Raw genomic sequence first — 23,183 nt, 5'->3', positions numbered from 1 at the left:
ATTTTTTTACTGTTAGTAAATATAGATTACTATTGTGGTTGTCGATGACAGATGCACAAAGTGGACTCTTCTTGATTGCCATAATTGGTTGCAGCAGCAGTGTTTAGAAGTGAGGTTCGTTTTGTCTTACAATAGTGGAATATACATATTCATGAGAAGCAGTGATCTATATCCTTCCTTGATGTGGCATCAAATAATTATCGTTGTTTTGGATTTGGTCACCGCCTTCTCTTATCCTCATTCCCTTTTGTAATTGTTTTCAAATATCTTTAAGACTTATAGGCTTACTCTTGTTATTTTGGGTGTGGAAAACTTAGTATACGACTTTTGGTAGGCATGGTTTAGACCCTTTAAAATTCCACTCCTAGACCTCTATTGTGTTCACTTTGTGAATGTGTGCTATGTTGTGAAACCTCCATTGCCTTCATTCACTTAATTTTCCCTCTTGTTTTTTCTATTTCTTACTCTTTTCGATTTTACTTGCTTCCTCTCCCTTCTCATCTTAGAATTTCCTTCTTTTTCTCTTTTCTTGTTTTTCTACCCCCCTTCCTCTTTCTTCTATACCTGCCATGTTCACCATCATTATTCGTTTCATCCTCTTCTAAAGAGGGTTCAGTTGATCCTCATAATACAAGCATAATCTATTCCGTGATTTCAATTGTGAAATGAAACACTCGTTTAGTGAAACAACTTTTTGTTTGCTAATTATTTGCAATGTTTAGTCAAAGAAAATAATGGTTATATGATTTAGGACCGTGAATTACATTCACATTTTCTACTAATGCAGAATGAAGCTGCTGGAAATGGACTCGATTTGTAAAAGCAAAATAGAGTTGAAATAAATTGTTTATTATTTATGAATTTTACCTAATTCCTTATCGCTAGAAAGATTTCTAAAGCCATTTGTTTTTGCTGACACTTCAAAATTTGGTAAAAATGAGACTCAGAATGATTGTTACATAAATTTATGGCATACATTGCCCCTGCCTTGTTAGGCCAATGCCTCATATTCATGGTAAGACACGTCTCATTTAGCCTGCTGTTTTGGATACTTCACTAAGGATCGTGGAGTTTCTGAATGCTATACAAGCAGGGGTTTGATTTTCAAATCGCCTGTGTAATAAACAAAAAACTATCATTCTCCTCTCGTCCAACTGACTAGAATGTAATAATTACCATTCATTGCTAATAACTGTTTAAGATGGATTTTGTATGGACACAGATCAGGGAACACCTCTACATAATAAGCCTTGTGTAATGAGACATAACCAGACACCCCACACTTAACTAACTCTTTCTTCAATTTCTTTACTTCCTTCTTCCTTGCATTCCATCTACTATGCCTATCCTTATTCCTCTCTCTTACTTATTTACCTAATGTTTTCTGAATTACAGTTTACAGAATTCAATCCATCAAAATACTCTGCATTCACCTTTCTTTCCTCCTTTCAATTCTACCAATAACCCTTTCTCCTACCCTACCATACCTAGTACTTCTTCAAAGCCTCAACCTGTATGCTTTTGGTACAACAGCTAAGTTACAGTGCCGTGCAAAACCACATCATTAACACCATAAACCAAATCCATTTTTTCACTAATCTTGCAATCTAGTGTTACACAGTCTCATGATGGTGGCGTAAAGAAATCAGTTCAAAGTAATGCAAAATAACCAAATTCCATAGAAATGAAATCATTGTGAAATCATAAAATAAAATAGAAATAAAATCATTGGAAATCATATTTACAATGTTCAGAAAATTCTTTAAGGATTTAAATAAATAATTAAAAGACTATATTGCAGGTAATGAGGATGTAAACATTCAGAATATTTATTGCAAATATATTGAAGTTATTTCCTGGAAATATCCGTAAATTTACTTCCCTGTATTTGTTGCCACAGTGACTCCATACACCAAGGTGCATCCTTTGCCCTTCTCTCTATATGTAATGATTTTTGATGTCATGACTTAATTTTCATGATCTATCATTCTATGAATTTTATGAGAGCATGTACAACTTCTGTATTAACTTTTGTGTCCTTAATTGGTTTGGCCAAGGAAAATAAATCCACTACTATTCCTGTGAGGATAGCAGGGCAACATGGTATCTGTGCACATACTTCATAAAATTCAGGCTGGAAGACTTGCTTTTATGCACTTATGTGTTTGAATTTTGGCTCTAATTTCATGAACTGTTCTACAAGCCTCAGGACTATGATTATTTTATGCACAGTAATTCTCATGTTCCCTCAAACCCCTTGGAAATTCACAGTTTAAGAAGATGCCTCAATAGCTTAACTGGCTAAAATACTTGTCAGATATTGAGGGATTTCAGTTTATATACTGGTCTAGGTGAATGATTTTTATGCTTTGACATTCTTACTCTTTGATTGTTGTTTGCTTTAATTTTTCCAACTCTTCCGTTTACTTTCGGTCACCCTACTTTCTTTGTACACAAACCTATGAAACTGATTGTGTTGCAATTGAACATAACATACTGCATGTTTGTAATGTGCACTTTTCACCAATTGGAGACCAGATGAGTGACTCAAAACAAGGAATTTTGGGTGCAGCCTAACCATTGTCAGCATTCTGCATGTGTATTATCTTTCAAGGTAAGGGCAAGTCTGTCCGTGCCCAGACTTCACGTATTAAGTATGAATGCATACTTGTGTAAGTCATTTCTAATCAAAATTTGAAAGATACATTTGTGAATGTACTTTGTCTTTTTTAAATGTTGAGCATGGGTAGATAAATCATTGTAGTTACAACCAAAGTGCAAATTAATCGTTCACCCTGATTGTATATAACTTCCATATTTTAGTTTATGTAGTGATAATATAATGTGATGTAGGCTTTTTTTGCTACTGCAAGCTCATATTTCATTAGGTATTAATACACCTAAGACTTAGGAGCAGGACTTAATTCTCTCCCGTTTCTCTTGGGAGTTGTGTCAACATGTGCATTTTACAAGTTAGTTCAGTCATATTAGGAGACAAATGGTGAAACAGCATGATAATTTTATGATTCAACCACGTAACTAAGTGTGGGGAATTTTTTTCCTGATACAGGTTACGGCAATTAAATCCGGACAAGTAAGCATTTCCTCGAATGAGATTTCCTCGCTAGGTTAGCAAAACCTTCACCTGACTTCTTCGAAGCATTATATGTAGCCATAATATTGTAAGCAGTTGATCTGCAGTATCGGAAGAATCAAACTATTTCGAAATATAAAGCCCAGCGCGAACACTTTCATAGGCTCTTTGATTGCACTACACTTGAATGTAATATTTCGGTCATTTGAGGTTATGACTGTTTACTAGATGCCTATAGCTTTCAAGAGAAAACATAGTGTTCAGCTGAATGTGGGAACCATGATACCTAAAAACATTATTGTGAAGGGAAACAATGCTTGGTATTAGGTTGTATTGTCCAGTTGTTTGTGCAATTCACTTGATTTTGAATTTTTGACACCATTTATATCATGAACATGTTTCAAAAGTGAGTGCTAGTTGACCATTTGAAAAAATGGAAATGTATGAGAAGAAAAGATTTATTACCAATGTAATATTTTTACTCATTTATTTTGCATAAGATTTGAGCCAGTTCAACTCCTTTCTGTCTTTGAATTGCTGAGAGCTAGGCTACTTGTTAAGAAGGTGGGAATAGAAGATATTAGATGCAAGTGCTAGGCTCTAGGGAGCATAGTTATACAAGTCCGATTCAAGTTGTTGAATCATCTCTATAGTACAGGCAACAGTGTATGGGTGTGCATTATGTTGATTTATAACAGTTCCCGATGACAACATCACAACTGGTTCTGAAAACTATAATGTAATTAGTTTTAAAATTCTCATGCATTTATCAGTCCCACTCTTTCTCTATCCTTTCCTAAAATAAACCATTTCTGGAAACCAATGCATCACTTTAACCAATTAGCCGATGTGGCTCCCTCTGTACCACCTATCCTCCATATCTTTAGAATGGTCTTCAACCGCTGCTGAAGTAAATTGACTTCCCATGTCCCCTCACACCACTCCCCTTATCCTACTTATTGCTTTGTTTGAGGCAATTGTTATCAGCTTTTATTATATATTCCCACCTCTCTTATGTTAAGGAAAGGGGATCCTCTTGCCCTGAGAATTTCATCACTTATCTTCCAGTACTATTTCCTTTGTTATCACTTATTTTTGGAATTGAGTTGAATGAGTTCAAAATAATTATTTGAATCTTCTCTCAGTAAAATGTAAATAGATGAAATTCACTTCTTTGAAAGTTTGTGGTAATCCATCACAATTTATTGGTTAATAAAAACCTTTTATAAACCACTGCAATAAAATCACACCTGTTGATGATGCTGTTGAATTGAATCCTGGGTTGTGTAATTTTGCGTTTGTGGCTTGTAAAAGTTTCCCTTTTGTCAATATGTCAATATTGCAATTTGATGACTCTGCTCCTGAATTGTGGTTAACCATGAAATAATCTAACTGATATGCCTCTGAATCTTCCATCATGTAACTGCATCTAATTGTTGGACTTAAACCAGGTGTTATAAACAGTCTTGTGTTCTTCCTTTGACTATTCCTTTTTCCTAAGCAATGCTCTTCTACCTTTCTCGCATCTCTCCCTTCGTCCATCACCACATTCAAATTCCCTATCCCTAAAAGAGTTTTTCTTGGAACACCAGCGACCATTCCCTCTGGTTGATTTTATACATTGTCTTCTTCTTCCTCCTGATTAGTATTTGTTAGTGTATAAATCTGGTTAAGAAATGCTAATTTTTTCAGTTTTATTATCAATAATAATGTTATAACTATCATCAACTCTATATTTACCGCTCTTCTTCAAAATCGTTAGTTTAATGCTACTGCTACCCCATGATGGCTCTATTCCCTTTCTCTGTAGCAATGCTGTAATAATTCCCCTATCTTTCCATCTTACCTTTTTATCTTTTCATATCTCCTCTCACAGCCCTAACACACCTGTATTTATTTTCTCAATCTTTTGCTTGATAATTTTTAAACTTCCAGTCATTGTGTTCCAAGTCCTTATTCAAGCAGTTGCAGTCCTCATAGACTCTTTATTTTCTGCCATTGTCAGCAACAATGTGGACATGAGTTTCATAAAGTTGATTTCTGGTTGATTCCTTTTATTTAGTGGCTAAGGAATATCCCTAGTAAAATCTGAAGATTCAGGTGGTATTTTATGGAAGTGGAACATCAATAATAGATCATTCAAATGGGCTAATCCACAAGTTAAATATTTGTTATGACCTAGGTGTTGCTTTTTACTGCAGCAACTGGTAAAAATATCCTGTGTTTTTCAGCTTATTTAGGGAGGTGAATTATTGATATATTCACCTGATGATGTGGTAATAAGTGAAACCTAGGTCATAATGAATATTTGACGAGTGGACTTGCCCAATTATGTGATTTCTTAGAAATATCCCCAATGGTTATCATATGGTGCCTCAAAAATATTAACTTTGTTTAGCTGAAATTATCTTCCAAATATTTCTTTACTGAATAATCAAATGCTTCAACAGTTTAGTGCCTAATTGAAAGGCTGCACATGTTCCCTCAAATCTTATGGTTTAGTATGTTGCCATATTCAAAAGTTATCAGTTAATATAAATTCAAGATAAATATAGGCTGATGCAGTCTCAATGCATTAGATTGTTTAGTCCACTTTGCCCTAGCATTAACTGGGAAAACTTTACTTGATATTACTGAGGACTTCTCTAATTAAAAATTACTGTTGCCTGTCAAAACTGCTTGGAGAAAATAAGTAACTGTAAGCTGGAAGAAATTAATAATTATGAAAATTGATGTTTTGAAAACATACTTTCAAGGGATACATTAGAAGTAGTTTTTAATTTTAATATAAACTAACATTACTGTAATTTAATAAATTATTTAAAAAACTATTCTAAGGTAAGTATTCGCTAAGTACCGATCAATCATGTTAAGTATTGAAATAAGCATCCTGAAATACAGCCATTGTGAGTGCGAAACAATGAAAAACTAAATACTTTTTGACGCAAATATAGTCATAAGGAGAGGGGGAGGCAAAGGTATTGCTCCATCACCTTTCCTCATGGAATGAAAATTTTCTGGAATTTGATTAGCATGTTAAAACACATGTAATAAGTGAAGTTCTGGCATTTCCCTCCCTGTACTTCCTGTAAACATCCATGATTTTTCCCTTTTTCATGGGATTTGATTTTACTTTCATTCATACATTTCTTCTATTATATTGTCGTCTTCAGCTGTTGTGTTCTGTCATGTATATATTCCGAATATAATAAATGCATGGCATTAAAAGTTTATTTTGGTCTTTAAAAAAACAGTACGTCAAGTGAACACAAGAATTTCATATTATGTTCGTAGGTTGCACTTTATTTCACATGATAAGGTGACTTTGTACTCCAAAAATGGGTATTAGTTAAATCTTGAAAAACGACTTATTTTACCAACTGTTGTATGTTCTGGTGATAATATAGGGAAGAATTTCTGTGTGTTATGCCACCATTTTGAGCTGTATTAATGATGATGTTAAGTGGTGCTGTTAAGGCCTTCCTCACCATGTAGGTTTTTCTCACTCTTGTCATTTTTTAAATTCTATTTAAAGAGTTATATCAGGTAATAGATAATTCCTAATGGAAATATTAATTATTTTCTCTTTATTTTTCCAGCACCCAGTGTGCCGTTTGTTCAAGCAGCAATTGAGCACATTTTTCCCCTTGTGTACGAGTTCCGGACAGAGAGATCACCATTGGAAGATACATTGAATCGAACAAATCTCCCAGTGAGTGGGAGAGGGCTGAAACGAAAGCTTCCTCAGGGATCGCAAGTACCTCCCCAAAGACGCATAGTGTATACGGTGGCTAGTGAAGATGAGGATTTTGATGAGGAAGAAGAGGATGAATTAGAAGACTACGAGAGTGATAGCTGGGAGTAACTCTCATGCCTCAATTTGTGTTCCTTTTTACAGCAAAATGTGAGAAAGGAGGGTAAAACAGTATTGCTACCACTGAAGGCAATTGGAAGAAACTCTTCATTTGCTCTCTTTCTCTGGCTGGGATAGTTACCCGAGATTGGCAGATATTTATCTGTGTGAATGTCGCAATTGTTTATTGTCAGTGAATGATAGAAATGTTCTCATTTTGAAAGAAAAACTTACGAGCAGTATAATGGAGTGGAGTGAATTTTGAAGTTGTTTGAGCAATCATTTGCTAGGTTGGTGATTGATGAGTTTGATTCAGTATGATGTTTGTAACAGAGACCCTGTAGCATTATTATTCATTTCATCCCGGCTTTGTTACTCTTTTCTTGTAAATCCGAAAGTAATCTTCCAAGAATTCCATTTTTGGAAAATGATCTGGAAAATCAATGTTCTGAGCAATTGTAGGCGTGGTGATTCCTTCTATGTATTATTGGTTAATGTAGAAGTTGCAATTTTTGATGAAAAAAAGCTGCACTTCTCTTGATATTTGCCTGCAGCAATAGATTAATAACTAAATGTGTCTGTGAACATTGAGCTTTATTTGTTTTGAGTGATAAGAGGAAAATTTTAGTCAGCTGATTCCATGAGGAATTGAGCAAAAGATGTTTATTTAAAAAGTCATTGAGATATATGTTAGAAGTATATTGATTGCATTTCTGAGGTAGATATTCATTTTCTGGAATATTGAAATAATTTATGTCAAATCACCGCTGAGTAAAGTGACTACTGGTCTAGATAAAATTTGCTCTATAGTTTCATTAGTTTCTTTGTTAAATGTCTGCTTGTTAGGTTTTATGGATGTTCTCATAGTGAATGATTGTGTGAATGCCATTAAAATTACAGAACATGAATGTTTCTTAGAAATGATAGAGGTTGGCTAATTAACTGTATTTGGTCATTCTCCCTAGTTTTTGCCTTCAGCTCAGTGCTGCCAATAAATTACTGGGGAGAAATCGGTTTGAAAGTGGAAATTATCGCACATGTGCCTGTCTTCAGTGGATACCTGGGTGCTTAATGTGCTCCTAGGTGTGAATTGTGTGTGGGCTCTATTGCCTAATGAGTGAAGAGCTTAGCAATGGATTGGAGTTTTGTTTTTAAAGTGTTCAAAAGAAGAATCTTTAAATTTTAGTTCCAATTGCAGTGCTGTTGTGAATCCAGCATTGATATGTTTCTTATTTACTTGAAGGAAGAGACATTTCTATTAACTCACAATTAAAGATATTTATTTTCTTTGTATATACGAGGAGATGGTGCGAATTTGCATTAATGGTTGCCTCTCCATTGTGGCTATTTAGGGTTTTAATTAGGCCACTGATCTTTGTTGTTATTCAGAGGAAATAATGCATGCACTGCCTCCTTCTTTACACATTAATCTTGTAAATTATTTGTTCATGTACAAACTATTTGGTCATCGACTGGTTCATTTTGTATACATACCTACATCATTTTGCAGTTTGTTTTTTGTACCCTATGCGTAATGTTTGGGCAGTACCCAAGTCTAAAGCAAATAATTGAAGAAAAGGAATTGTATGTAATCTCAGACTTTCTTGGCTTTGTGTCATCACCATCTTTTATCAACATTGTTTTTACTTGAAATCAGGAATGGTTGCATTTGTGTATAACTGGAGCAGTGAATCAATGGAATTTTTGTATGTTGCATTTTGATATCTCGTGAACCTTTTCTTGTATGCTGCCCAGCTTTAGCTGTTATTTTTAACAAAATGTCACACTGCGTCATTACACATTTCGTATCAGTTCGTTGTATAGTAATATTTGCAAATTATCATTTTGTTTTCAAAATGCGTTATTTATTTTTTGCGAGAGAATTTAGTTAGCCTGCTACCGACTATTTTTGTACGATGTAAATGAATTGTCCATTTAAATTATCGAAACAATATACGCCACAAAACATAATATTCTGGAATATCAATTCTTCAGAATCGATGATTGACCCAACCATGTTTTCTTTGCAATTCGTTTCCCTTGGTGTAAACTTCATCGGCTATGTTGCGTGTTAATAAATGTAACATGTAATCATTTCGCCCTAGAAAATTTCTGGCGGTTATTGTGATTAGTCGAACTTTAATAAAGATAAACACAATAATCATGAGTTTTCCTTATTCCGTGACTCGACCTACCCTCCAATTGAAGGTGTTGAATGCAGACATTAGTTCATTACATCTGGCATGTCTGTTACAAATTGACTGGCAGGTCAGTGTAGGAAGCTGATGAAATATATCTACAGGAATATTAGAGAAGCAAAAAACAGGTCCAAGTGCATTTGACACTATTGGTAAAAAGTAATGGCCATCGTAACCAGAGCCACTTCAAACTCAAAACGAAAAAATAATAAAAATATAATATTTGATGGAGAGTCAAATCCAATGACATATACTTTATGAATTGAAAGGCATCAATAGCTTCCAAATATTGTGTTTTAGTTGAAAAGTTCGCCTTACTTATTTCATTTCTTATTTTTTAATGGTTTGAACAATTGAAATCCACATCCGCATACTATATTTACGAAATTTCTGGTATTATGAGCGAGGATTTGTGATACGATAATGAGCGATGATATTGATGATTCCATTGTTCATCATGACGACTTTACATTATCTACCGAGTGGGAAAAATTTGTTGACAGACTTGAGAAGGTGATATTTAAGTGGAAGTTATCTGAAAGCAAGTTCAAACCACCACTCTCGAAAGAGGATTACCTAAACGGATCATGGGAAACATTAACAGAGCCTGTGGATTTCGCTGGTAAGATTGACATTTGGATATAGGTAGTGAGAGAATTTGCGAGATTCTAATATAATATACCTTTTTTGCAGACTTCAAGTTTGATTTGCGAAAGTATAGTCTGAAAGTAAGAGGCGACGGGGAAGATGAAAAGTGTACTCCTGTTAGTCCTATTTCCGAAGAAGACAATCCCAATGAATCTTCTCCGAGGACGTATGAAAATCTTCTAGATCTTAATTCTTCAAACAATGTTTTTCTTCCTTTGAAAGAAGTAAGTAGCCACCTTGTAAATGTGTTGATAGTCGTAGCGTGGTTATTTAAATGTAAAATGGTATTTCTGTTAAATTAACCAGAAATCTAATTTCTTTGTGGTACATTAATGCTCCAAAAGCAATGAAACCTCATAGAAATTTACCTGCTAAAGACTAGTAGATATGAATGACAGTTAAATATAATTATAAACTAAATATCCGCACCACTAATGTCAATAACCTTACTTAATAAATACCTACAGCAATGATAAATCAGTTAAAGTAAATATCAAAATAGCTTGCCCCCTTTTCAGCTGATGTCTGTAGTCACTGTACTGTGGTTAAATTAGGTAGGTGCACAGCTGTCAAATTACTTTTAAATGAATGATCCTTATATTTCGTTAAGTTATAATTTTTTGTTGGCCAGAGGCATAAATCAATTTCATGGTAAGCTCACCTAAACTTGGTTACTAATCTCAGTTCATAACACTCATATTCACTGTTGTACTCTGAAATGAGGTATGTGGTTACAAATCATCGGGGGAATCCATTGTTTCTTTGAAACAAACGAAACAAAAAGGCCCTGCTAATAAAATTTATGGCATATATCAATGGTTAAAGCGTATAATTTTATGTTCTTTGTGTATTTAATCTGTTGCCAACCTGGCAAGGGTTGGTATGATTTTATTACTGTGATCAGCCTACTTTTCAAATTTCTGCATCTATAAAAATTATAGTTCTTCCTCACCCTGTTGGGGTTTCAAGAGGACAGTGAAGAGGAAAACTGTTTGCTGGGTCTTATATGCTTAACCAAATGGGGAATTTCAGCCATGTGTATGTTTAAATTTTTGGCAAACTGAGAGTCTAATTAGTTTAACTCCAGTTAGAAATAGTGATAGATGTTGCTTTTCCTTAATCTCCACTCACCCTACTGGTATGCTAATGAATGGAAATAATTATTTATTGTATGGTCTGAATATTTTTTCCATTGGCCTTAATTGTTAAGCAAAGCATTAATGTATGGTGTCTTCTTTAAATTGAATTGATGTGTTTTTGGTATGTTTGTTAGATTCATGTGAGATTCGATGTTTGTATTTTAAATCGCAGTTTTATCTTAAAGTTGCCTTTCCTATTATTACCTTTTCATATTGGCTGGTCAAAATTGTCTATCAATTGTTATAAATTATGGAAGAATTTAATGATGATCCACCTTTGAACTGAATTTGATATTTTTATATACTGACCTGAGTTTTTTTTTTATTAAGGTAGGTTCTCCTGACATGTATAACATTGTCAGATTGTATGGTCTTCGTGAGTTTCTTGTACTGAGTCCTCAGCCTCGACATTCCATTTCATCTGAGAGTAGACTGAAGATACTCCTCAGCTCTGCTCTTATTGCAGCCAACAATTGTTCTTGGTAAGATTTAGTAATGTGTATTGATTTAATTTTAATTATGCTTGGAAACCGGACTAGTCTCAGAACTATTGAGTCATAAGGTCCCTTGGTGATTAATATTAGAGTAGCGATGTGGCAGGAAGAAATCTTGGCTGTTTCAACAAAACGTACCATGTGACTGGATTTTGGTTATTATTTCATTGTCTGCAGTTTTAAGTAGGTTTTGGGATGGACACAGACTGAGCATCACTACACCAATAAGCCTTGCATTCACAAAACAGTCCGATGCCCCACACCACCATAGTCCTCCCTATGTTTCCGCACACATTCTACCCTCTACCTTCTCATCCAACATGCCCATCCCCCTCCCCCCACCTTCCATACGCAGTGGCTCCCCCCTACCTTACAGTCTTCAACATTATATTGCCAATCATAATGCTCTGCATTTCCTGTCTCCTTTTGACCACTAAGCCTCTCTCCCCCTTACCATGCATATCATTTCCTTGTCTGCCCTTGAATCTGGTTTCTACATAAAATCCAAGAAACTGCAGGAAATGCTGCAACAGTAACTGGTAATGAAGTCATCTGCTAAATTTGCATCAAAATGCAACAATTTAAGAGTGTAAAAATCATTCGCCTGGACCGATATCCAAACCCGGATACCTCGATTTCCAGTTGAGTGCTTTATCCAGTTACGCAACAGAGGCATCCTCATACACTCAGAGATATTTGGGGGCTTTAAAGCGACAAGATTTTGTGATGAAACACCATGCATGCAATGTCACTGGCATTCGTAGTTGTGAGCGATGCACCACAGTTTGTTAGGTAGGTGTTTTACCTTTGACAAATTCAAAGAAACTGTGGGAGATGCTGCAACAGTAACTTTTAATGGAGTGATCCACTAAGTGTGCATTACGATGTGAAATTGAAATGATTTTTACGCTCTGTAATTGTTACATCTATATAATGTGTTGAAAAATGTTATAATTTTATATAGATCTACAATACTAAGGCCAGCAAAATTAAGACTGAATTCTGTATTAAAAGTAGTCATGCATAAAACATTTTATGTGGAAACGAAAAGTTATCTTCCTTCTGCATTATAAAGTGTCAATTTTGCAGTGTAAAGTGACTAATGTGTCAATTCATGGCATCACGTATCGTAGTTCATGCGTGGTTTTAGTTTCAATTTCAAAGCCAGAATTATACAAAATAAGTTGGATTTGAAGGTTGAATAATGCTAAGAATGGGAAGAATTTGTAACCCAAATAATTAATGGCTATTGATAAGGCAAAATCTTAATGCAACTACATTTGATAGCCATTAGAATGTAAAATTTTTCTGGTATTTAAATCACCGTTTCAATATTTTTAGCTATCAGATAGTAAAGAGAATATTAAGTGGTCATTAGGTAGAGGAAGTAAAAATGCTGAGCTCACCTAAAATGAACTTTTGCTGTGAAAATGACGTACTTTTAAGTGCATGACGATACTCAGTTTTACCGTGTGGTAAACTAAGAGACTCCCAATATCGGGTCACATTTTTAGTGACCAGTCCCCCATTCTCATCAATTAGAATTGTATTTAAAGAAAAAGCCAATGCTGCTTCTTGGCTTAATAAATGATTTCATTCTAAACATGTTCATATAATATTATTACTGTTTTTCCGAAGGAAGATTATTGATTTAGAAAAGATGTCTCACAACATTTTTATATGTTCATAAATAAGATAAGGGGCGTGGTAGTCCAGGGTTAAAGTAATGAACTACTGATGGAAGGGTCCCAGTTCGATTTTCGGGCAAGTGTCTTGGGCACCCTCATCTCCACCCAATCTGAGTGATTTTTCGGGTATCAGATCTTCCTGGGAAACCATAGCCAGCCCAGGGAAAGGAACTGGCCCCCCTTACTGATGTGTGAATTTCACACACTGTTGAGCTTAGTACTGGGTGAACCAACCATTGGGTTAATTACCGTGTTTGTGGTTTTTTAAGGACAGATGACTCCAGTTGACTTTTATCAGCCATATTTTATCAAGTAAAATTGATTGTGTAATTCACTAGCATTGTTAGTTTGTAACCCTTGTATCAGGCCTAATTCATTTGAGGGTACATAGATATGACTAAAGTTAATTTTCATTGTCATGTGTGTGTTGTAGAAACAACGTTGCATGACTTTTATTTGTGATGTTTTGCATTAGTTTTCTGAAATTGTTATTTTTATTACACTAGCTCAGTTCCTGTGTTCATTCAGTTTCATCATCCAAGCAGTCATTACTTTGTTGGGGTCTCCGAAGGTTCTGAAGGGATCCGAGTTGATTTTGAGATGGCTCATCTAAACTCTCCTCCTCCAGGGTCTCATCTATCAGGTTTGTTTTTAACTTTATAGTTATATTTTTCATTGTTTGCTTGTGTCACCATCAGCATTGGAATTAGTGTTTTTTGAATTGCTGTACTTCGGGGGTAAGTCAATAAATAAGTTGCAAAGCATCAGATTACCAAATACAAAATCTGCTACAAATATTTCATTGGAAATGCTTGGAACATCCGTTGGACATAATCCCCAGGGATTTTCATTTGTTTGGGCCCATGAAAAATTATTTGGGTGGCCAGAATTTTGAAAATGACGATGCCCTAGTCCAAGAGGTTACTTGTTGGCTGTGATAGCAAACAAATGACTTCTTAGCTACCGGCTATCAAGGATTTGTAAAGAGATAGGACGTGTCTGAATGTACAGGGTGAATATGTAGAAAAGTGGACTACATTTCAGGAAGTTGCTTTGGTTATTATTGTCTCTATCAAGTTTTCAGAGTAATTAATTGACATACCCTTGTATAACATCACAACAAGCGTGATAATCCTGTGGTTAGAGCCCTGAGCTTTGGAGAAAGGGATCTGAGCTGATTTCCAAGTGATGCCCCTTGCCACTTAAAGCTTCACCCAAGCAGTGTGATTTGCTGTGTGGCAGATCTTCCTGGGTAACCCCTGGTGTCTTAGGTGAAGGGGCTTGGCCCCATAGCCTAATATGTGAATTTCTCACACCATTGGACTTAGTACGTGATGGCACACCCATTAAACCAACTGTCGGATTGATCACTAATAACATCACAAGTAACCCCATTATGATGGATTTTATTTAAACTGCTGCATTTGGTATGGTCATGAAGTGCAACACTCTTAACTTAATTATGCTGTTCTTAATTCAGTGAAGCTTATAACTTGTTAATTTACATTTGATTTGTTGGCAGTTTCATCGTGGTTAAATTTGCCTATTGACATAAATATTGTTTACGATGCTTTACATGTTACCATAAGAACTCATTTAAATATCCATTCAAATATTTTCCACCAAGTGTGATTCAGAGGACTTAACATTTATTTTTATGTTTGTTGATCCCAATACTGATGGTTCAATTGATGGTCTCTGAGCAATGATTATTACTTTATCCCTGTGGTTTACATGATCTAATTTGATCCACTGCTGCAATGACATTCATTTTAGGATCTGCTGAAAATTATACCTGGTCTAAATCTCCTAATTCTTAAAACGAAATAAAATATACTCTCGTCAGAATTAATTCACATTAGTCGTTAATGGATGTATTATAAATTCAAAATTTGCAAGGTGATACTTATTTGGATTTTCCTTCGCTTTCTTTGACTTGTAGTGTAAATGAGGGATATTTAGTGCATCTATGTAGCTTCTGTTCTTGTGGATAGTATTTTCAGACTCAAAGGAAGAAATACTACACCTGGAGGAGGTTAATATATTATTTACTAACTTTGCATGTACGTGGTCTGTGCAATAAATACGCAAACTGATGCAATCTGATAGCCATGACGCAGACTATAGCCCTGCCCACTAGCAGCGCTAGTTGCCTGAGACCCAATGAGCCATCTGTGCTTGGCGGATTGTCAAGCTGTATGTATGGCGCCAGTTATGTTAGTTTCTGTTGTACTTGTTTTTACTGTTTGTCGAAAATTGAAACTGACAAAATCACGGAGAAAGTTATCAACATCAAGTTTTTAGTGAAATGCAGTAAATCTTATCAAGAAATTACTGAAATGTTGACATCTGTTTATGGTAATGATGCTCTGAAGAAAATATCCATTTTCAAGTGGATTATGCATTTTAAAGATGGCCGACAAGACGCCAAGGATGATGCAAGGCCGGGACGTCCTTCGATCACCTGTGTTGATGACAGCATTGATTGTGTATGGTCCCTTGTCCTTATGGATCGTCGAAAAACTGTCTGAATGATAGCTGATGAATTGAATTTAAGAAAATCAATATTGCACACTATTTTAACTGATCATGATGGATGGATCCTTCACCATGACAATGCACCTGCACATTCAGCATTGATTGTTTGCCAGTTTCTGGCATAAAATTCAATCACCATCCTTGATCATCCTACTCATTCGCCAGATCTTGCCCACAGCGACTTTTTCCTATTTACAAAAATGCAAAAATGTGATGAGAGGACATCAGTGGGAAGATGTGAACACAATAAAGCAAGAAACGACAGGACAACTAAAAGGCCTAACTGCTGAGGACTTCCATGGGTGCTTTAAACAGTGGAAAAGAAGATGGAATAAGTGCTTAGCAATGAATGGAGAGTACTTAGAAGGGGACAAAATCGATATAGACTAAATTTTGCAAAGTAAAGTTTTTATGGCCTAAGTTCGCATATTTATTGGACAGGGTGGTACAATTATTGGAATACAATGAAATAATGAGCTGATAATTGAACAAGAATGTCTTAGAGGAAGACTAAATAAGTTGCAAGGATGATTTATAGATTATTTAAAAAATGGAACAGCTAACTTATTAGTTTAATGAATAACGTGAAGATATCCCTTTCCTATTCATTAATACCATTGAGGTTAATTACTCAAAGTATTATTGTTAGTTCATTTGTTAATGTTTTTTTAGATAATGGTATCTTGATTGGTATTGATTTGATTTTAAATTTAAATAATGCATATGTGTGACATTCATTTTTAAGGCTTATTGGACATGTTCAAGTACAAGATAAGGGATCCTACTGCTCTCCAAGGCCCTGTCCAGGTTTCTGCCCAATTCACCTACAGATTAAAAACCCATTCCTATGTTAAGGAGCCTCTTTTAGAATATCATATTGAAAAATTACCATTCAAAACTTATAACATGAATAGCTGGTGAGTATTGAAGGGATGACCCACTATATAATGACATGTTTTTGACATTTTAAAGCTAATCTATATCCCCCAATTTTTGCAATGTTTTTTAAAATCATGTTTGAGTATAGAATTAGGTTATGTACTTACTTATGCACATATTTGTATACGGGAATATATATTAATTGGGTGTATGCACTCACATGCATACACATGCAATCTATAGTTTATTTGCCCTGCATTTCTTTCCTTCTCAAGATGAATGCAAATACCCTTCATTTTTCAGGGAAATTCATTTTATGGCAACTTGGCCTGTCCTTCCAGAAGATGCTGTCGTTGACAGAGTTGGATCCTCCTCCTTTCATCCACTTTCAGCTCCCTGCTGGTCTCTCCGTGTGCCCCTTCTTTCCTTTCCATATCGTGTCCTTAAACCCTACCAGTCTTCCTCCAATACTCCTATTCGGGAATATCCTACATTAGCAAAATACCTAATTGAGTGCATATCATGTACTCAGATTGCACGTTCTCATGATAACGTCTTGGACACATCCATCATCAAATTAATTGGAGGAGCAGAGCAAGAGGGTGATGACGCAGGTAAGACAAAGTGGTATTGAGAAGTTTAGCCTAATTCAAGGATGGTGGTGGTGTAGAGTATGAGGAAGTCTGGAATCATGAAATTTTGAGGAGAATGTTGGAAAAATGGTACTGGAGTGATGTTTTTTTCCTTTTTTGCCTGCACAGTTTTCTGCTTTTAATGTTTTCATTGGTATTCATTCACATACTATATTTTGACAACTGTTGTGATTGCTCAATATAAATTGCATTAAGATTGTTACTTTCACTGCCTGCTATCATGTTTGCTATTAAGTTCTTGGACATATTTGACATTGCTGTTTTGGAGAAATCTTCTTGCTCTTCTTGAGTTGCTGTATGTCTCTAATGGAAATCAATCAAATATATCTAGGGTTGGGTCGCGGTAGTCCAGTGGGTGGAGCGTTGGACTGCTGGCCGGAGGGTCCCGGGTTCGATTCCTGGGCAAGGCACTCTGGGCACCTGCAGCTCCACCCAAGCTATGTGATTTTTCGGGTACCAGGTCTTCCTGGGAAACCATAACCGGCACAGGGAAAGGAACTGGCCCCCCTACCCTGATGTGTGAATTTCACACACCGCATAGGGTGAACTCAACCATCACCTACTAAACCGACCTTCGGGTTGATTATTGTGTTTATGGCTTTTTATATCTAGGGTATATTCCTTTTCTCAGAATGTTCTAGTATACTGGTCTCATTTGGAACCATTTATGCAGAAAGCAATTTGCCCCAAACCACCGTCTTATCCCATTTGCCTCTCTTAATCAAGAGCCAATAAGGCTGTTGAATTGGCATCTTGTAATGAGATATGTGGGATTGAAAGTAAACAAACACAGCTGACATTAATTTGGAGAAAACATCGAATTAAATTATTTTCATGCTACTTTGAAGTACCCTACTTATGAGTATGTGTATATTCCAAGAAACCGCAGGAGAAGCCATGACAGTATTTTTTCATGGAGTCATCTGCTAAATGTGAATTACAATGAAGCAATTTCAGAGCATAAAAATCATTTGCCTAAAAATTCATGGGAGAGGAAGAAAAGCCAACCATTTTTGGGAAAAAAATTAGTCCTTAATTTCACAAATTCCAAGCCAACAAAGTGGGACTGAAGACTTGTTCCAAAGAGTGTCTCAATTCTCATCTAGTACATTTCATCAATCTGTGATACCATGTTCAGCTAGCACTGTAGCTCTGAGCATAAAAGAAAAATAGGAAATTAATTGCATACTAGTAATGAATAACAGATCAAAGCTCTTTTCATCAGGTGAGGATGATGTAATACATGGAAACTCTGTCGTAAAATAAAAAAATTTTATCAAGTGGAAAAGTGCTTTGATCAGTTATTCATAATGTTCGACTTCCACCACATCGCGCCTGAAGCTTGTCAATTTGTGCACACAAGTCAGTTCACTAATTTCTGTTATTAATTTTTCTCTATGTTGCTTTCACTCATTTTCATCGCATCTCTGACGTGTTGCTGGTGTTTTGGTACTGCTTTAATTTCATGCGTCAGGAATTCAGTTCAGTTACTTCAACAGTCTATTTATTGTGTGGTCCTTCCATGTTTAGAATAATGAGAAAATAGTCCGAGGGAGGAAACTATTGATATACCACAGTTTCAAAAATTCGACCCAGGATGATGGAATCTGATTTTATTGGTTTCCAATAATAGCATACAAATATGACTCTGGCCAGAATTTGACTGCTGGACAAATATTTATGTAGGACCCTGTAATGTGGAAATATGTTATCAGCTATGTTTGTTCCACAAATTTCCATGTAAAATTTTCCACTCTTGGCAATTGGTAAGGAATGCATTGCCTTCATTGCCTGAGAAAATGCTCATTTCCTGTACACACTTTGTTGTCAGAATGTGTAATGTGCATTGTTGAAGAGTGTGCATTCTAATGATTGCCCCTTTGAAGAATATGTTGATGAATATTTTGATCTAGATATTTGTATTTTTTTAATGAATCCATCCATCTCTTGCTGATTACTCCTGATATCAATAGAAGGAAAATAACAGATAGAAAACAATTTTTATCTAATTGGTAATTTTTAGCTCTTATGGTATTAGAATTTACCACCAAAAGTTATGTTAAAAACTCCTCCCTTTGCCACATTATTAAATGTTTGTAAATGCAGGAGTGTATGTGGCAATATTGGGGGAACTGCAATAAAGTTCACTGAGTCGGGGAAAGAAACTTGCAAAAGATTTCCTGTGGGGGGATTATAGGATTGAGGTGACTGCTTCATAGACTTCTATGTAAGTCACAGATGTTGCTTTTTTCAGATTAGTATATGCTGACAGAGAGAAAGGGCTCTTACCATCCCATTTCATTCCAATTGGAGTTTGATGCATGTTAAAAAAATTCCTTGTAAAACTTTAAATGGTGAAGGTGTGCTTCAAATCCATACTGGCACCAATCATATAACACTCCTCATGAACTGAAGTTTACCTTATGACTAATGTTTGAATTATTTTTGTTTTTAATAGGATTGCCTGCAAAAGCAGCTTTAGACATACTTACAAACTCAAAGGTATCTGGTTTCACAAAAGGCATTAATAATGCCACAAAGAGCCGCCTTCAGAAGCTTTGGCATGGAAGTAAGGTTCCTCAAACTTCAGGCAGTGGCCAGTCCAAAAAATTGGATCCCGTTGAAGAAGGGCCGATTCCAGATGACAAACTTCTTGCGATTTTGCATTATTTATTTCCTGATGCTGATGAAACTCATGTTAGTTGCTTTTATGTGTATACCACTATGTTTTTTAAATTATATGATGTCTCATTTAATGATTTTATTTTTTTCATCTTTCATGACATAATTTACTCAATTCTCATCTAATTATTCTTGCTGTCAAAATAAAAAAAATTATTTTAAAATGATTTATATTTATATTAAGAATTTTATTAATTTACAGAATATTCCTATTTGTTATTGGCAATGTGTTTCAATGTTTTACTTATCACAATTGTTATTTTTTTAGCTACTTAACTGATGCCTATTAATTTGTTATTCTGTAGGTGTATTCTTACCCAGGTTGGTTTACTCAAGGTGAAGCTGGAGATTTGTCTGAAGCAAAGAGAAAAAGCTCAAAGCTGAAAAAGGTAAGTTCTTTGTTGTAGTGTTTCAAAACTTTATAAAAAAAGGATATGGAACTCAGTTGATTTTATTAGTGGCAATCAATGAATTTGTGCTTCTACCTACTTCTATTTGTTTACCTAAAGATGCTGATATAATTAATGAACAAATGTTTCTGTGTTGACTGGAATCACACACAGTAGTCTTGTTTTAAGTTTATTCCTGGTGGCTCATCTTTTAATGTTATTCACCACCTAAGTTATAGACTTATTGTTTCAGTAGCATGCAGTAGGATAGTAAGGGTAGTTTACTTAGATTCTCTGTTTGAAATCAACCCATTTTAACCTCTTGAATATTAATTTTTGCATTTGAATGGCTGAAAAAGTTGGGCAGAGGATATCAATAAGGTTGGAGCACATACTTGATGCTCAATAATGTGTTCTTTTTTAATGGAGGTATTGATTTTGTGATTTATGTCTTCACGTTGATACCATACTTTTCATAAAATGGGAAACATTTTAATCAGCTTGAATTCTCTGCCACTTTCTCAACGTTTTAAATAAAATCTCTGTGTACTCAAGTAAAATTGATTCTACTGACTTAAGTGTATTCATACAGTAAAATATTTCATGAATGGATCACAATGAGCATTACCAGTAATAAGAGGCATGGATTCACACCACATATGAGAATGCTATGAGGGACCATAGACTTTTTGGAATGAATTCTATCAAATTTGATCACATATGAGCAAACAATTCTCATATCAACATTATTATTGTTTTCGGACTGTGGAGATGTACAAAATTGTATATACTTCATTCATTTGAAACTAGTATTTTTACCAGTTTCCCATAATAATTTATAAAGTCAAATAGTCCTAGGAGCGGAGGTGTAATTCAAATATTTGAAGTTTTATTTCTTTAGAATTGAACATTTTCAAATGAAGATCTTAAACTCTCATGCAGTCATTGGCTTAGTTGCAGTGCAATGACATATTCTGGAAGAAAACATTGCACAAGTATTCTATCAAAGGAAAATTTTTAAAAATTCTTAAAGAAACATTTTTTCATTCATTTATAATAATAAATTATTAATATTGTGATCATTGTAACTTGGTATTTTTTTATCTGGCAGGGGTGTCCATGGCTTGGGCATCATTTAAAGGTTGGATATCTGCTGAAATCTGTTGATCCTAAAACTTGTCCGAAGGACAGCCTTGTTTGGCGATTGACTTTAGCACTTGCATTTGTTTACCAAACCCTTGGAGGGCCAATGGCCGTTGCTCACCTTTGGTATGAGGTTGCCCAGGAAGCAAGATATCGTTGGGACAAGCTGATACCACTTCCTGGGTAAGTATCATGGCTTCTGATTATCATTTCATTGATTTTTCAATCCTATACCACTTATATTTAAAGGCTCTTACTTCAGTGAAATAAAATAGTGCTCACATTTGCTAATCTTAATTTTCCATAAAATCATTTTTGATATTAATACATGAAATATTAGGTTGTATGTCATTTGCTTGGCAAGAAATGTATTGCTTATTTAGACCAATGGACAGATCTTTTTATTTTAGCCAGTTATTTTAATGTAGTTATAGACGTTTGTGGAAATATGAAAATAAAAACTGTATAATCTATGTATTAAATCTCTGTATTTTAATCCCACTTATGCCCATTATATTATTTAAAGTCTCCGTCCACAGTCACAAGATTTATATTTTATTGGCACAAATTAGTGGGATTAATTCTGCTAGGATTTCTATGCAATGATATTCCCACCCCTGTGACCCACAGGCACACACACACACACATATATTCTTCTTCTCCTGATGACGGTACCACCTCTTGGCTCTGAAATGTTCACAATTGTGAGATTCTCCAAAATCTTTTGGTGTGTCAGTTTAATGCATGGTTTTTCATGGAATATATTTTCACATGTGTGTCTGTTTTTTTATGTAAATGAAAAATATAATTTCCAAACACACCTTCTGTAGCTGGGTAAAATATGGATGTCAAGTGGTGTGGTACATTGACCTTGGTAAAAAACAGAGTAGAGGTTAGGTTGAGGCAAATATACCACATTTTGGAAAGGGCAACAGGAGGGGGACAGGCTAAACGATAGGATAAAATCTGTGATCACAATCAGCTGATACGGTGGAAATAGAATGTTCTGGGGCTTCAGCTCTTCTCTTGAACTGAAGGGATAACTTTTCTCTTTGTAGTTTTCATAGCTAATTTAATTACTTGTGAGCATGTTTTTCTATTTCTCTTACCTCTGTATAGGGTACCTATGTGATTGCAGGTTTTGTTAGTGTATAAATATAATCACATTTGAGTGTGATTAGTAAATAAATGAAAACGCTCCTTTCATCAACTTCTTTTGATAGATAGCATTCCAATAATGCTTGTTAACTTAAAAAAAAGTGTTTCTAATATGAGAAGGAATTATTTCAGCTTCCATTATGCATCAAAATAATGTATTTATACTACATATAAACAATTTATTCAACCAAATAAGTATATATAATAGAATTGAACATGTAAATATACATATTCAGTTGCACTCACATTGGTTTAAAAAAAATCATGCATAAGCAGGTTTACACATCATATGAGCAATAAACCTGCTATATTTTCATTGCATGCATATTTAAAAAAAACAATTTATTTGTAGATACATAAATATATCTATTTTGATGTTATATTATTTACAAAGCATTTTTTAAGAAGTCTCTGTAAGAGTATGTGCACACATCCGGTGTTGTATTTTCTTTGGGTGTGTCTTACAGATTACACTTAAAAAAAAGGGGCAATTTGTTGTATTCAGTCACTTAGTGTTTGCAAGGAAGCACCAAGAATATCATTGGCCCCCTTCACAAAGAAATGCTGCTGTTTGTCATTTCCCTGAAGCTGTGACACACAAAATGAAAAGAACTTGCAGTTCTTTTC

At 35.0% G+C, this 23,183-nt stretch overlaps 2 protein-coding genes across 2 annotated transcripts in view; both read left to right on the top strand.

Moving 5' to 3' along the window:
- Positions 1-9,108, top strand: part of LOC139693740 (TATA box-binding protein-like 1) — a 34,041-nt gene extending 24,933 nt beyond the window's left edge. The window contains exon 5 of the mRNA XM_071592006.1: positions 6,694-9,108. Coding sequence (XP_071448107.1) covers positions 6,694-6,959 — 266 coding nt within the window. The 3' untranslated portion in view covers positions 6,960-9,108. The remainder of the gene's footprint in view (positions 1-6,693) is intronic.
- A 433-nt stretch (positions 9,109-9,541) lies between these two features.
- The window catches only part of Rab3GAP1 (RAB3 GTPase activating protein subunit 1), a 130,473-nt gene continuing 116,831 nt past the window's right edge, over positions 9,542-23,183 (top strand). The window contains exons 1-9 of the mRNA XM_071592273.1: positions 9,542-9,767; positions 9,839-10,017; positions 11,263-11,414; positions 13,621-13,757; positions 16,398-16,569; positions 16,835-17,145; positions 19,643-19,881; positions 20,172-20,255; positions 21,367-21,581. Of these exons, the coding sequence (XP_071448374.1) occupies positions 9,569-9,767; positions 9,839-10,017; positions 11,263-11,414; positions 13,621-13,757; positions 16,398-16,569; positions 16,835-17,145; positions 19,643-19,881; positions 20,172-20,255; positions 21,367-21,581 (1,688 nt within the window). The 5' untranslated portion in view covers positions 9,542-9,568. The remainder of the gene's footprint in view (positions 9,768-9,838; positions 10,018-11,262; positions 11,415-13,620; positions 13,758-16,397; positions 16,570-16,834; positions 17,146-19,642; positions 19,882-20,171; positions 20,256-21,366; positions 21,582-23,183) is intronic.

The sequence above is a fragment of the Hetaerina americana genome, unplaced genomic scaffold (assembly GCF_022747635.1).
Source record: "Hetaerina americana unplaced genomic scaffold, ioHetAmer1.1.p SCAF_5, whole genome shotgun sequence".
In the NCBI taxonomy this organism is placed as follows: Eukaryota; Metazoa; Arthropoda; class Insecta; order Odonata; family Calopterygidae; genus Hetaerina; species Hetaerina americana.
Note: the sequence above shows the minus strand (reverse complement) of the source record. Positions and strands in the feature narration are given on the sequence as shown.